This window comes from Miscanthus floridulus, chromosome 11 (genome assembly GCF_019320115.1).
Source record: "Miscanthus floridulus cultivar M001 chromosome 11, ASM1932011v1, whole genome shotgun sequence".
In the NCBI taxonomy this organism is placed as follows: Eukaryota; Viridiplantae; Streptophyta; class Magnoliopsida; order Poales; family Poaceae; genus Miscanthus; species Miscanthus floridulus.
Window position 1 is genome coordinate 79032902 of NC_089590.1, and position 15460 is coordinate 79048361.

At 48.7% G+C, this 15460-nt stretch overlaps 1 protein-coding gene, 1 non-coding gene and 1 pseudogene across 2 annotated transcripts; all 3 read left to right on the forward strand.

The window, feature by feature from the left end:
* Nucleotides 1-9077: 9077 nt before the first annotated feature.
* On the forward strand, nucleotides 9078-10714 carry LOC136493513 (uncharacterized). The gene is made up of 5 exons (XM_066489611.1): nucleotides 9078-9557; nucleotides 9668-9822; nucleotides 9958-10024; nucleotides 10143-10194; nucleotides 10475-10714. The coding sequence occupies exons 1-5, from the start codon at nucleotides 9146-9148 to the stop codon at nucleotides 10557-10559; spliced, it is 771 nt and encodes a 256-aa protein (XP_066345708.1). The 5' UTR covers nucleotides 9078-9145; the 3' UTR covers nucleotides 10560-10714.
* Nucleotides 10715-11066: 352 nt separating this feature from the next.
* LOC136495045 (small nucleolar RNA Z199) lies at nucleotides 11067-11138 on the forward strand (annotated as a pseudogene).
* A 219-nt stretch (nucleotides 11139-11357) lies between these two features.
* LOC136495055 (small nucleolar RNA R64/Z200 family) lies at nucleotides 11358-11453 on the forward strand. Its single transcript, XR_010768843.1, has one exon. It is a non-coding gene; the product is annotated as a small nucleolar RNA R64/Z200 family (small nucleolar RNA).
* The last annotated feature ends 4007 nt before the right edge of the window (nucleotides 11454-15460 follow it).

Consider the following 15460-nt stretch of genomic DNA (forward strand, 5'->3'; position numbering starts at 1 on the left):
TCTCGACCACAGATAGAGAGGCCATAGTTGCACGGCCACACCTCTCTCTTCCACCAGACCACCACCCTCCTTTCTATCTCTACACCACGGGCTTGCCTCGCCCGTGAGCGAAACTTTGGCTTGTGACGAATTTATTCCTGTGTTTTGTGCAAGAAACCAAAGCTTTCTTTTTTTTTTCTCGAATACGCAAAAGATTTGCGTATCATGGTAATTAAGAAGAAGAATTTAACCATACAAACGACACGCTTCTGAAGAGCGCGCTAGGTGGTCTCACAGCTATTACTGGACCAACCTAGCAAACTGTTACAAACTTTGATATTACATAAATGGTATACAACCAAACTAAGAGCACCGCGGCAACCTAAGGAGCTGGGCGTCGCCGCTGCTGGTTGCACGACCCTCCTCCGCCATCCGAGAAGAGCGCTCTTCTACCCGCTCTATTGTTGGTCGCTGGGAACAGCTCGTCCAGAGCTACCACGTGGCTCGATGTCAAGTTCCCTGCGAATATGGCATCATATGTTCCCATGGACGCAGACGACACTGGAGCTGCCGGTGGCACAATGCCCATCCTCTGCATGAGGAGTACCTCGCCCCGCTTGGAGGTCGGTATGTGCGCCAGCGGCTGCGCGGCAATCCGTCTGCTCCTGATTAGCAGGGACCTTTTGGTTGCCGCCTTCTGCTGTGGTGGAGTGGCGATTAAGGGCGACCTTCGCTTGAGCTGCACCACCTCGGTAAACCGTGCGAGACACCGAGCGGCCTCACGCGGCGTGGGCGTCGCGTTGCTGGGGTCGGTCGTGGCTTGGCTATCCTGCTGGCCGTCCTTCGTCGGCGTAGAAGGGTCGGGTGTGGCTTGTCCAACTGAATGGCCATCCTGCGTCGGCATAGAAGTACCCGCCATGTGCTTGGCCGGCTTGAACCCAGGTGGCCAGACCTCACCATCCTCCCCAGGCGCCACAACACCCGCGAGAACGGACGGTCCCATCAGTGAAGGCGTGTCCTGCACAGGCGACGACAGAGGCGGATCCATCGCGCACTGAGTAGCCATCACTGGAGAATTGGTGACCACCAACGAAGCTTGAACCTCCTAAGGGGCAGATGCCACAGCATGCAGGCACCTAGGCATCGGAGTGGCCGCTGACCGGCTCGCGACGAGTAAGGCGGCAAGCTCGTCTAGCATCGGGTCGACCGAGACGAGCCAAGTGGGAGGGTCTACGCCCACGCATAGCGCCTCCGCCAGCGGATCTGGCTCGAGGAAGCAGCGTCGAAGGAGAGGCGTCGTTGGTGTCGGCAGGTGTGCCCATGCTGATGTTCATCGCTGGCTCACCCCTACGCCGCCGACGTCGTCTTCGGTGTCGACGGTTGTCGTCGGCACCCCCCACGCCTCCCTGTGCGGTCTCGTCCGAGGTCGGTGGGCTGCTGACGGGTGCGTGCTGGGAGGCCGCTGGGTTATCAGCACTAAGGTGAGTGGCGAGGCAGGCCACCACCCTTCATCGCCGACTTGGACCGCTTGCAGTCCCTTGCGAGGTGGCCGAATTCGCGGCACCGTAGGCAAGGCGTGGCAACCGGCAAGTCGCTATTCGGTGCGAGTAGGAGAGGCAGTTGAAGCATCTATCGCGGAGCTGTGCGGGGATCTTTCGAGCTTGTGTGCGCGGACCTAGGCCGCGACGGGGCTCAACTGAGGCAGCCGCAGGTGCCGCCTCCTGTCGAGGTAGGATCTCCCACCACCCATCGACGTTGGGGGCAGAGACCCTTCTGTGGGCACCGAGGCGTCGGCGGGTAGGGATCCGACCGTCCACTGGACGAGCAGGCAAGCCTTGCACCAGCTGGGGACGCGCCCCGCTGCGCTTCCTTCGCCTTCGCACAGGTCCCTATCCAGCATCCACTCTGTCGCGCCCCAGAACCATGACTAAACGAGTCTGGGCGCGCACGGAGGACGCAATGGCTGGCTTCGCCTGGTGACGTGCGGCCTCCAGGTAGGTCGCGGGGTGGTCATCATCGGTCTCCTCGCCATCGTCGTCCGCCCACCGCCAGCTCTTCATACGCCCTCCCGAGGAGCATCCTAGGAAGAACAGTGCTGCGGCTGGTGAAAGGGAGGAGCTAGGGGCGCTCGGCGATGCCGCGTCAGGGTCCCAAGGCCCGGACGTGGCTGCAGCGACATCGGCATCCAGCCCCATCGGCGGAGGGGGCGGGGAAGCGCCAGAGCTGGCCCCCTCGGCCGTCAGCGGTGCGTTAGTGGCGGCGTCCTCAGCCCAACGACGGGCCTTGGAGCCTCATGCTGGGCGTTCCCGCAGGCTGAAGGGCTGGGCGAAAGGAGAGAGCTTGGACGGCGAACTTGCAGCTGGGCTGTCGCACGTCGGGCTCCCTGCTTCGTCCGGCCACGTCGACATTGGCGGGGCACCCTGGACCCGCGTTGGGAGGCCGCGGAGGTGGCTCCTTCCGGCCTCAGCGACGGATGGGGCGGGGGCGCTCTGGATCTAGCCTCCATGCCAGGCTGCAAGAAGCCCACGGCGGCGGCGACGTCGTGGTCCGACAGCGTAGGGAGCTGGGGATCACCGGTGCCGAAGGCGGCCTCCAGGGAGCTCGGAGGTGGCGACGTCTGCCCCTGGTGGCGCACGGACCGTGGAGACGTGGGCGGCGTCAGCTGAGCGTCGCAGCCTGCGCTAGGGAGAGGAGTGGAAGGGTTGACGCGTGGTGGGGGAGGGGGAGGGGGAGGGTGGGCAGGGCCGACCGCGGCAGCCTGCTCTGGCGCTGGCGCCAGCATGGTCCACGACGGGGAGGGGCTGAGGCGCCTCCAGATCTCGCGGGGGCCTCGTCTGTGGTGGAGACGGGAGGGGAGGTGGAGGGGGTGGGGGAGTGGGGGGCGGAGGGCGCCGTCGCCTGGGTGGCGGCCAGCGCCGGCGGTGGCGGTGGGGGAGAGGCCATCAGCGCCTCGGCTCGAGGGTTCGGCAGGAGTGGAGCCGCGGTCCTTCGGTTGTGTAAACACTTCTCAAAGCTTTCCTTTTGAATAGGAAGTTGTGTTTCTCCGATCCAAACTCCATATGACATCAGCAAAACACAGGAAAGACAATCCTTTGACATTTTTGTGAATAAACTCCATTCCAAATCAAAAGGGCGATAGGTTCTAGTCTCAGTGCCCATATCTTTTGCTAATTATTCTTACAGTGCTAACAAAAATCGGGGTAAGAAAGTCTTTGTGGTTTGAATTGCACGTGACATACATATGGAAGGGCGATGATCCCCGCTTCTTCTTCAGCCATCGTGGATCGATCGTACGTCTACTCTACGTGTGCGCATGCAAGACCGACCGATCCGAAACGAAACTGCGCCGCTACCGCCGAAATTCCTGTCCGAGTCGACGACTGTGTTGACGTCTCGGAGATACATGCATAGATCAGAGCATCTTCGAGAGACTCTCCGTATCTTTCATAAATATTAGGGATAGAGATTTATATATAAAAAAAAACTACCCTCCAACAGCTTACCTAAATGGTCATCCAAATATAGCCATCTTCTATTCATGATTTTTCACTAACAAAAAATAGAAGACGAGAATGGCTCTCTATAGTGCGCATGAGATATAGAAAAACTGTTGAAGAGTAAAAAATATAGAAAGCAATTTTTATACAAATGACTCTCCAAATGATAATTTAGAGAGTAAGATTTAGAAAAGATCATGAGATGCTCAGCCTCCGTTCCGGTCAGCTCAAATCACCACATACTCTGATTAAATACTGGTCAACAGAGCACATGCCTTGCTGTTTTTTCTAGGAGTCCTAGCTCGTTACGGGTTCAAGGTTGAGATGCCTTCAAAAGAGCTCCAATGTTGTCTCTTTTAAATTTTATATTTATATATTTATATAGTACAAGACACTTGCTCCTATGAAATCACCGGCGCACCATATTCGTATAAGCATCTTTGATAGACCAGTCAACGAGCGGCTAATCAACAATACTCTAGCTTTATATATTAACAAACAGTTTATATAGAGAAAACTACAAACATAACTAGTAGAATTGCAAGGACTACTTTACCGCCGGTGCTTGCCGAGTTAATACCCTTAGAATGCTATTAAGAAGGTGTGGCATATAGGTGTATCCGAGGATACAATTAAAACATAATTGCCCTTGTTAGTTCTAGCTATGCACAAGATTTATTGGTGTTCCAAAAATCACTTTCGAAAATTACTTTTTTGTAACACGTTCATACTATTTTATTTTTTAACAAAAAATACAACACACACCCACACTTTAACAAGCAGGTAACCCCGCGCGTTGCGCGGGTAATAGTGTGGGGAAAAAATTTGTATTGCTTAAAAAAAAAGCATACTGTTCCTTAATGGATGGAGACTGTTCATAGTAACCCGTTACTGTTCGTAGTAACCCGTTACTGTTCACCGAAAAAACCACCTCGCGTTTACTGTGCCGGTAACAGTGATGTGTGAGAGGGACGGAAGTTGCCGGCTTGCACGCTCTTTATATATATATATGTATAGATTACCATATCATTATTATGTTTCCATGCAACACACGAGCGTTTATCTAGTTAGACTTAAATAAAAGAAAGGAACTTGTTATATTTCAGGTGCTTGAAATATAGGGACATGCTATATTTCAGGCGCCTGAAATATGTATTTCGTTCAGGCAGCAGTTAATAGCCCTTAAATTAACATCAATCCAAACAGAGCGCATGAAGAATGATTGACAGACACCACATTGGCTGAAGAGAACCCAGATTTCAGGCAACGATCTTCACTATTGCCTCATGAGCATTTAAGGCTGAGATTTAGCTGGATGGAGGAAAAATCAAGGCAGGTGCGGATCCAGTATCGCTCGAGAACTCAATCATCTGACCATTAGAAAACGTGTAAAGAAAAGAGAAGCACAAAATATACATAGAGTACTTAGTTTAAAGACCTGAAATTTGGGAGCCCGGCCTGCGCGATCACACCATCCGCACGTGCCCAGAGACACAGTCATGCATGATTAAGGTACATATAGATTCTACAACTGAGTTTCGTAACATTACCCCTCCGTCTTCGCGCATCCGCACGTGCCTAGGGAAAGTCATTATTAAGGTATATAGATTGTGTACATTTGAGCCATAACAGTGCCGTTCAGTCTTCCGCGGAATCGCGCGTCGGTGAAACCTACGACTATACGATCGATTCATCTAGACATACATGATACACGCCGGCGAGTCGGTGTTCTCCACGTAGTGCGTGCAGTGACCCGTAAGCACACTGCGGAAGCGGCCGGCTGGACGAGACCGTACCAAGTACCATTCATCCGTACCGCGGTGCAGGGACACGGTCGGTGGTCGCACGAATAGTACAGGGGATCAACCGGTTTGCGTGTCGCCTTGTCAGCATGCACAAGCCTTTCACCAAGCGGCCCCATAGTTCGCGACTTCGCGGTGTGCCGGTGTTTGTTTCTTCCTTCTCTACTACTGCAGAATCGAAGGTGCTGTCCCTCATCCGTTTCACCTTTTTCGCATGCATGGCAGAGTCCTGCTGTACTATTTAGGTTTACCGCATCCGTTTCATATGACGCCGACAGCGACTGCGCGAGGTGACCTGAAGGATCGCGGCTCGCCGGCAGGTCGCAAGCGACATCGTCTCGAATTGGTCATCGCACACATGCCTGCACGCCACGGATGCCACCCGGCCGGCCGCTCGATTCATGTTTCGAACATGCTTTAATTCATGAGTCCTTGACACTTCCACGACATTCTTATTGCGCAGGCAGAGGCAACAGCGTTTTGTTGCTATTGCTCGAAGCCGTATGCCATGACGAGTGTCAACTGTCAACAAGAAGTGTACTGATTGTAGAGCTCTTCGTAGACTCATCAGACCTCTCGCATGCTAGATTGCATTACCGTGCGCGTTACTACTGCACGACACGGCGGAGCAAGTTAGATTGCATTCCCTTCCGGCTGTGCTCGGCAGCGTGTCAAGTAGCATCTCTCCATATGTCTGTCCTGTTTCCACAATAGTTCAATCGACCGGCAGTATTTCTGCATGCGTTATGGAAAAAGGGTGCATGACTCTACAGAGAATATTGACAAGACTAGGAAATACGTACAATGCCAGCTTTCTGTCCAGAACCGAACATACGTGCGCATGTGCGTTCGTGAAACTTTGGTTTGAATCTTTGAACACCAATGCCATTCGTCCATTCTTAAAAAAAAGATTAAAACTTGGAATCAGTACTCTCCTTTGCGTTCCACTTGTTCGGTTCAGTTGGACTGTAAATCTGTAATTTTTGTGGACCCTCGCTGTTCTCCAAGCAAGCAAGTGGCCCAACTTGCGTTCCAGCACCAGGTACTTTCCGACGTGATCGGCCAACGGTTCTACGACTCCGAATTTTTTATTTTTTAGTTTTTTTTAAAAAAAAATTCACCGATACGCTCCTAGAGGTATGATTTTAAAATCTGGACCCTTAGTTCGGCGCCATCGTTGCTGGCGTCGAGCTCGGGGCCACGTTGGCGGCATGGACGCTGACATGGCAGCTTGTTCGGCGCCAACAATTCTAACGCCAAGCCCCCTCTTACATATAGGCCCTCCCTTCCTTTTTCTCTTTTTCTCTACCGCCTGTCACCGCTGCCGCACCGTCCCCGCCCGCGCCAGCGACCGCTTTGTCCCCGGGCCCTGCAGCGCCCGGCCGCGCCAGGTAAAAATTATGAATATACAACGTAGGTGCTTAGTTAGCTTTGATTGTAATGTAGTAGTTCGATTATTTGTTATTTACTGATTAATGTGATGACTCGGGTAGTTAATTTAGTTAGTGATCTAGTGAGATAGATAGAAACATAGATACATAGGTACATAGATATAGTTAGATACGTAGATAGATAGAAACATAGATACATAGGTACATAAACATAGCTATTTTGTCAGTACATTGTATATATATATACATAGTTATTATCTTATTTACTTAGTTTGTAGTTAAAAATACTTGTTAGGTACTATCTATCGTCTAATTTGGACTAAAGGACATGTGTTTCGTTATGTGTTTGAACTAGATGGACAACCTAGTGACCATATATCATGGAGGCACCGTTGAATGCGATCGCTATGGATATGTTGAGTTTGTTGACATGCAAAGCGTTCCTATGCTATTCAATGATAGGCCTTAATTTAGTGAGATGATTGCAAGGGCTCGGGCCTCCGCCGACACCCCCCCCCCCCCCCGCCACCACCATCAACAATGGAAGGCTATTATGGAGAAGGTGCAACAAAATTTGCTATGTGGCCACACTACTAGGACGACCCTATCTTATTCACATGGCACATCCATGTGTTTGTTGTTTGGTTTAATTACCTAAGGCATGTTAGGTTTAGTCGAAGGAACTCTGTACCCTAGTTCGGTACATGTTCTCACACGCCATTTCATGTGTTTTGTGTGATGAATTATATAATGCCCTACTTCGTTAGGTTGTGTTTGCAGCACGTGATCACATTCACTACGTCCGTAACATTATACTGAATATTATGACCATAAATAATAAAAACAACCACATAATAAAAAGTCCAATACTATACCATATTAAACAACACAATAATACTAAAAGTACGTGCCGACAGTAGACAATATTGTTCATGAATAAACCATAGAACTAGCAAGTCATGAAGACTACTGAGTGCAACGAGACCACTTTCCCTTCCTCAGGGCAACGGGATTGTCCTCCATCGCTGCTTTCGCTCGGCGTGCACGCTCAAGCTTCTTCTCCATCTCCTCCCTGTACGCAGCAACACGCCTCCTTTCTTCCTCTTCCTTGTGCTCCTTTTTTATAGCCTCCTCTCCGCGTCCCTTCTCCATCATCTCCTTGTCCTCTGTCTCCCACCGCAACCGTTTCTGCATCCATTCCTTGTCTTCAGGCTTGATCTCAGTATCGATCCACTGCTCAAAATCACAGAGCGGTGGAGGGGTTTGTAAAAAATGCAATTGTTACAAAACAAAAAAATCATGCAAGATGTCATATGACATAAACATCAATTCATCACCATCTTGTTAATGCGGCGCTGACGAAGTGTAGGCTCAAACGTAAAATTGGAACACATCCAATACCTCTGCCTATACGTGTCCTCTTTATCGGACTTGGCTACCTTGCAAGGATCGTCGCAAAAGCACATGGGCACTGGAACACCGCTAGGCAGAGGCAATGGGTCGAAGGCATTTCCGGTCATCTGGCCATAACTACAATACAACCAATTTCGTTCTAAGAACCAAAAGCAATTAACATTAAACCATAAACCTAGGGTTTCCCATTTGATGCACAACAATGAACCCATAATATAACAACATGCGCTGCGGTTACCTTGATATGCTAGCTTTTCCACGCCTTGGCATACTACGGTTGTATAATACAAATATTAAAAATTACATGAAACCCTAAGTAATGACGATTCTTAGGTTAAAAAATCCGACTAATATATACCGAATCAATGCGAAAAAAACTAGGAGGGGAGCGATGATACCTTACTCTCGAAGTTCTACGGATCAAATCAAAGTTTTCAAGGTCCAATATGCCGATTCGTGAGGTAGGGCGAAGTGGGGAGAGAGAAAAAACGAGAGGGAGGAGAAAGAAGAGGAAGAAGGCTCGGGCAGGAAGGTTGGGGGCGGGGTTAAAACACCACCTCGGCGATATAGATTACGGCGCCAAGCTCAGCGCCAGGATCTACGACGTCAAGCTCGACGTCAGGATCTACGACGCCAAGCTACCTGCCAAGTCACCGCCACGTCTGCGTCGAGCCCAAGACCTCGGCACCAGCAACGATGACGCCGAGAAGTGTAAGCTCGGCGCCAGCAACGATGGTGCCGAGCTAAGGGTCCAGATTTTGAAATCTTACCTCCAGGAGCAGCATATTTGTGAAAATTTTTATAAAAAAATGGCTAAAAAAAACGGTCTACGACTCTACCGCACCCATGACCGTATTTGAGTTTCATGGGCCTGAACGAGTAAAAGTGTTCCTATCACGGCCCAGTACTACGTCTTTTATTTTTGCCCCAAACTCTCCCAACTAATGGTAGCCGCATGTTTGATGGTCACACTTTCTGTACAAGGCAAACTGGCAAGTGGTGGCAACGAGAAAGTCAGGAGAAACTAGTGGCTTTGCTCACCGGCACGCTCGGAAAAAATCGCATGGCGTTGCAGCACGCCAGTCCAGCTAGCTCCACACTGACCACCGGCCGTCATGGCCGGAGCTCCGCAGCCGTCCTACGTCGGCCACCGACGGATTCCGGCAGCCGTCTGAGGCTGCACGCGCAGAAGCCCGCCGCGGGATCCCGTGGTGGCGCGGGAGCCGAGACGACCGCGACGTCGTCCTCGTCCCGCTCGGAGAACGCCGTCCTCAAGGCCGCCTGGTACGGCTCCGAGCTCCTCGGCATCGCCGCGTCGCTGTTCCGGCCCGCGCCGTCGTCGCCGTCGTCTCCGGAGGGGGACGCTGTCGGTGGCGGTGACGTGGAGGGAGGCGCGGCGGCGGGGGCGGCCCTGTACCGCGCGGGAGTGGTCGACGCCGTCAAGGCGGACTTCGCGCGGTCCTACTTCGTCACAGGTCTGAATCTTCTCCGATGAGCCGACGAACGATTGGCTGGCATGCTTGGTAGAGCTTAGTTATCTGAGAACAGAACACGCGTGTGCGTTTTCGGTTCGTTGCGCGCGCAGGGGATCTCACGCTGAGAGCTTACGAGGAGGACTGCGAGTTCGCCGATCCGGCGGGCTCGTTCAGAGGCCTGCGGCGATTCAAACGGAACTGCACCAATTTTGGGTCTCTGCTCGAGAAATCGAACATGAAGCTCACCAAATGGGAGGATCTGGAGGTACGTACGAACTGCATCTCCAGCAACCAAGTTGACAACTTTGTAAAATGCGGGCGATGTTAATTATTGGTGGTAGAAAACAAACAAGCAAAAATCCACTGATCGGTGCCGCTGCTCGTTGCATCCGGGTTGCAGGACAAGTCGATCGGGCACTGGCGTTTCAGCTGCGTCATGTCGTTCCCGTGGAGGCCTATCCTGTCAGGTGATTACAATATATTTCATGTCCGATTTGTACGTTGCAATGAATTGCTCAGTTCTCCGGCTGTTTATATATTTGCTCCTGCCCTGACATGTTGTTTACTGTCATCCCGCTGTTTCAGCAACCGGGTACACGGAATACTACTTCGATGCTGAATCGGGGAAGGTGTGCAGGTACTGAAAACTTCGATACAGTTCTGTTCAGCGATCCTATTTAGGCCTCGTTCGTTTAGCAGGGATTGAGGGCTGGAAATAATCCAGCTGATCATTGCTACTATAAATAGACTTGCCATTCCATCCGGAACTGTTCCAGGCCTCCATTCCCTAGTAAACGAACGGTTCCTTAGGGCTCACCGGCTCAGGAGCATCCAAGCATATTTGTAGCTAGTCGCACGGTGTTCTTATTCTATACGCGTATGTGGCGAGGACTGACAAGCCCCTCTTGTGAATCCAGGCACGTCGAAAATTGGAACGTTCCAAAGATGGCGCTCCTTCGGCAGATTTTCAGGCCGGGCCGATGGGTCTGGGAGAAGCGCTAAAGCCTGCAGGGGCCGTTTCGGTGCATCAGCAGCGGTAGCATACTTATGCTCCAAACCAAATGCATGTGCGTGTACGTACATTCGTAGAATACATACACTAGGAAGGATAGCTCATATAATTATTTATTATAGTATATAAAAATATGGATTTTGTATGGGCTTGGCCCATGTTACACAGCCCACGACGGCCCATATTCAGGAACCTTCGGCCGCATTTCTTCATGCGCTTGGCCCATGTTACACAGACAGGGCCTCCTAGGGTTTTCGTCTTTATAAGCAGAAGCTACGAAGCGGGGAGGCGTGGGCATTGCGGCGCTGGCCGCGGACTGCAATGGTGGCTCGCTCTCTTCCTCCTCCGTTTTGTTTCAGTCAAAGCCGCCGAGGGGTCAATTAATCTCTCCCTCTCGATTTATTTGCGATGCTCGATTCCGTGGTACAGTTTTTATTCCTCTCTTCGCAGTTTTTGCCATTCATTTGGTTGCCTCTTTCAGCTGTAAGGGCGTTCATGGTCAGATGATTAGAAATAACTGCAACAATATGATCCATGATCTGATTCCTAGTTTTAAGTCTCTGATGACCATCTACTGTTTTCGTTTGTGAATCTGAATCTGCGCTGGATGTGATGAAGAAAAGATTGGTCCGTGTTTCTGACTTTTCAGTGACTGACAACCATCTCTATTTTCCTACTGATTCCAAACAGAAGTGCTTTGCTTCGAATGTTCACCTCATTGCGAATTGCAACTCTTCAAATGTTCACCTCATTGCGAATTGCAACTCTTCGAATGTTTACCTCATTGCGAATTGCGGTGATGAATTATGAATAAACTTCGCATGTCAGACTTCGGAGATGCTTCTGGCATCCATGAGAAGATCTTTCATATTACTGAGCAATGCACATATTCCTCGCAAAAAAAACGAAAACAGTACAATCTTAAGTGTTTTAGCCTGGACGGACGTTTACATGTTTATGGAGTTTAATTATTATAAGTTTAATTATTATAAATAATAACGAACTTAACTTGGTGACGCACTGAATTTGAATATTTGTAGCTAGTATTAAACCAACGAATGTTAACCACATTAGTTTTAACTTCTAAACTACTGTAGTATTCAATCAGTTAAACGAGCAATGCTTTATCTGATGGAATTCGATGAGCCAGTTGCTGCCTCTTCACGCCAAGAGAGCGACTGACAAGAGAGCTCTCCACGCCATCCCGGCTGCCCTGCGCACCTCTGGCTCTGAGGCGGCGGGTAGGCGCCAGCAGGTTGGCAGATTGGAGTTCTCCTGCTGGTGTCGTCCAATCTTTCGTTGGGGTTAAAGGGTTAAAAAGCCTTTTCTCTTCACAGGATAAGAGATTTGAAAACGGGCGATACAACTACACATGCAGCTATATAAACAAACCCAAGAGGAAAGCAACGATCCGGGCCTTCGCTTCATCCTGGTGCCATCCTCAATTCGTAGTCTCGACGTCTGGTTACCTGTCCTTGCATTGGGCAGATCAGCAGTGCCGCCACCGTCTTTAACAGACGTTAATCAGCTTCTTCTCTTCATCATAATAAAAATTGTTGAAACAGGAGAAGGTCTTCTGATTGGTTTGAAAGGTTATTTTTTATTTTATAGAAATAATAAAAATATGGTTTGATTTAAAAATATAATTAATTGATTCTAGATTAAAAAAATATGAAATTACTAACTTTTTGTTTCTAAAAATGCTATCTACATGTTTATAATCAATATACTAGGGATCCAAGTTTGCCCTAAGTTAAATTGTGTTAATTTTGACCAAATTTATATATAAAAAAAGATGAATAATAGTTACGACATCAAATTGGCATCATTAGATATTAGATATGTTGTGAAATATATTTTTATAATTTACATCTTTGATGTCATATATGTTATAATACTCTTCTAGATGCATTTTTTAAACTTTGTATAGTTTAACTTAGGATAAACTTGGATTAGTTATTTAGAACTGGTTTCTTCTATTCATATTTTTTTATTGCATGAAGTCATGCTGATTATTTCAAATAATTCTAAACAGAGCACTGATAGAGCATATTTTTCAAAAAAAAATATTTATGTTTCTTTAAGGTCAAACTTGATTTATATTTTTTCAGAAAATATAGAAAAATACATTTTAAACCAACCAGCTGACCAAATTTGTTCACTTTCAAAAGTTAGAAGGTATATCCGCTCTTGGTTTCCATAGTTAGAGGCTGAAAATCAGTGCAACTTAAAAGGTTGAATAATGTATTGTATCCTTTGGAAAACAAATGAACAAAACTTTCGACACTTACTAAAATAACAGGTAGGATCTAGCACACAATTTCACTTGATTAAGTAATTAAGCTGTCTTAAAAAATAATTATTTCCTGTGGGAGTTTTTGAGCTAAATACATGAACCCCAAATTTGCCCGAAACACCCTATATTCAAATTTGGCCATGTTTTTACCCGATTGTTCTAATTTTCTTGTTTTCCTCCTATATATGGCCATGCTGTTCACTGGCTAACAGCCAAGAAACACCGTCCATCCCATGATGTTTGGAACGGGGCAGCTAACGGCCGGACGCGGCTCCAAGTCTCAGCCCGTGTATACGCGGGATTTAGGCCCTGTTTGGTATGGCTCCAACTCTGGGTGGAGCTGCTCCACTCCAGAACTCCAGTGGAGCCAGTTCTAGGTGGAGTCAGAACTCTAGGTGGAGCCAGCTCTAGGTGGAGTCGGAACTGCAAAAGAGGTGCTCCAAAACTCCACCTCCATTTGCACTACAGCTCCATGGAGTTGGCAGCTCCATGGAGTTTTGGAGTTGGGGTGTTTGGCTGGAAAATTGGCTGGAGTTGCTGGAGTTCAGCTCCAGAGCCATGCCAAACACCCCCTTACTCGCACAGACACAAACCGCCCTGCGCTCCTCCGTTTACCGCGCCACTAATACCGCTTCATTTCCCGCACCGCTCCTTTACCGTGTCGTGCCCGCTCCACTTACTGCACGTACATAGGGCCCGCCCATGCCTGTTCCGTTTCGCGCACGTAGGAATCCACGCGCCCGCCTGTGGATGCACACCATAGATGCATCACTCTGACACATGGCGGTGCCCTAGCAGCCGGTGGGTCCCATTGCAACATGTGCAATATCAGATCTACTTTTGCAACATCCAGATAAACACTTGCAACTTATGTTCGAAACAGCTAAAACACCTACAGTCTGTTCGTTTCGGCTTATACGATCGTGGATTATAAGCTGCAATAGTGTTTTTCTCTCACACCAAACCAGCCAGCAGTACTTCTGGCTTATAATCCATAATCGTTTCAGCCGAAATGAACAGGCTGCTAAAACATACGTCTAAAATACTTTCAGAAGACTTGAAAAGCCATTGCAAGTATATGGAACATCCAAATGAAACACTTACAACATACGTATGAAACAGCAGAAACACTTGGAAACATACACTTGCAACATCCATATCTACTTCTGCAACATCCAGATGAAACACTTGAAACATACGTTTGAAAAACATCTAAAACATATGCTTGTAACATGAAACATACGCTTGTAACATGCGTATATAGCCATTGCAACATACGCAACATCTAGATGAAACACTTAAAAACATACGTCTGAAACATGACATCATCGGCGGCCACAGCCTACCTGGTGAGGAACTGTGGTAGCTAGCAAGCAGCGCTCGGGTGAGTGGAGAGGTAGGACGGTAGCAGCTAGAGAGGTGGAGAACACCGCGTCGAAGCAGTCATCGTGGACCACGCCTCATCGACGTGGAGAACTTGGTGGCAGGAGTGAGAGCGCCGCCAGGTGAGCGGAGACGGTGGTGGTAGGAGCGGGAGCACCACACACGCATGACGCGGCCGCGGGTCCAGGAGCCGTGGCGCTAACTGCATGGTGGTCGAACCGTCCATCGTGGAAGCCATCGCCGGTGACGAGCTCGATCGGGGTGCATCGAGTGGGCTCCAGTGCGTATGACCATGGGTGAGGGCGGAGCGGAGCTCACTCAGCCACCCTAGCTACGGAAGGCAACCACAGCTCGCCGTGCGGGAAGCCAAGAATCCACTCAACAGCTCGAAACGACGGTGTGCATGCCTTGGCCATCAGCAATGTCATACAACGAGGGTGGACGGTGGTGGAAAAGTGAGATGAGAGGATAAAGTAGGAGAGAAATAATAAAGTAAGCATGAGGACGAAGGTATCCGAGCTTGCTCGTGGGTCCGCTGAGCATTCGATGCGTCTGAACGCACGGACACAACCATTACCGTATTTGGTATACAAAATGCTAGAATTACATGAAATACATCTGGTAACAAAAAAAGAAGAATACAATTTTGTCCCATGAAATAAACATGTGATAATTCTATCCCCAAATCCATGTCTCATTCCTTTTGTTCTAAAACCAAGCGGATCCTAACACAAATCTGTCTTAAAGAGCATATTTATTTGGTTGAATATTCTCAAACTTCTTGTAACTGGCTCAACCATTTCACTAATTTTATTTGGAAAGGGTTATAGGAGGGGCACTTAGTTTTATTTGGAGGGGTTGTAAAAGGGACACATCGAAATATCGAATAGGCCATGATAAAGTTACTTTTTAAACCGTTGTAGTTCGTTTACGTTTTAAACATAGGAAAATAAACCTTTATTACTCTTTCAAGTCAGATATTAATTGTATATACAATATGTATTACTTTTCTGCTAATAAATAAATATCGATATAAACAGAGACGCGGTGGCAAAACTTTTTTTTTTTTTTTGAAAATCAAGTTAGGTTTAGATTTGGCTGTGATGGGACTTGGGAGAGGTGTGGGCCGGGCCCGGAAATGCTACAGGCCTAAAGCTTGCGACCACCACCACCATTGCTCAACTGTCGCACATTCCGTTCTGGCAAGCAATC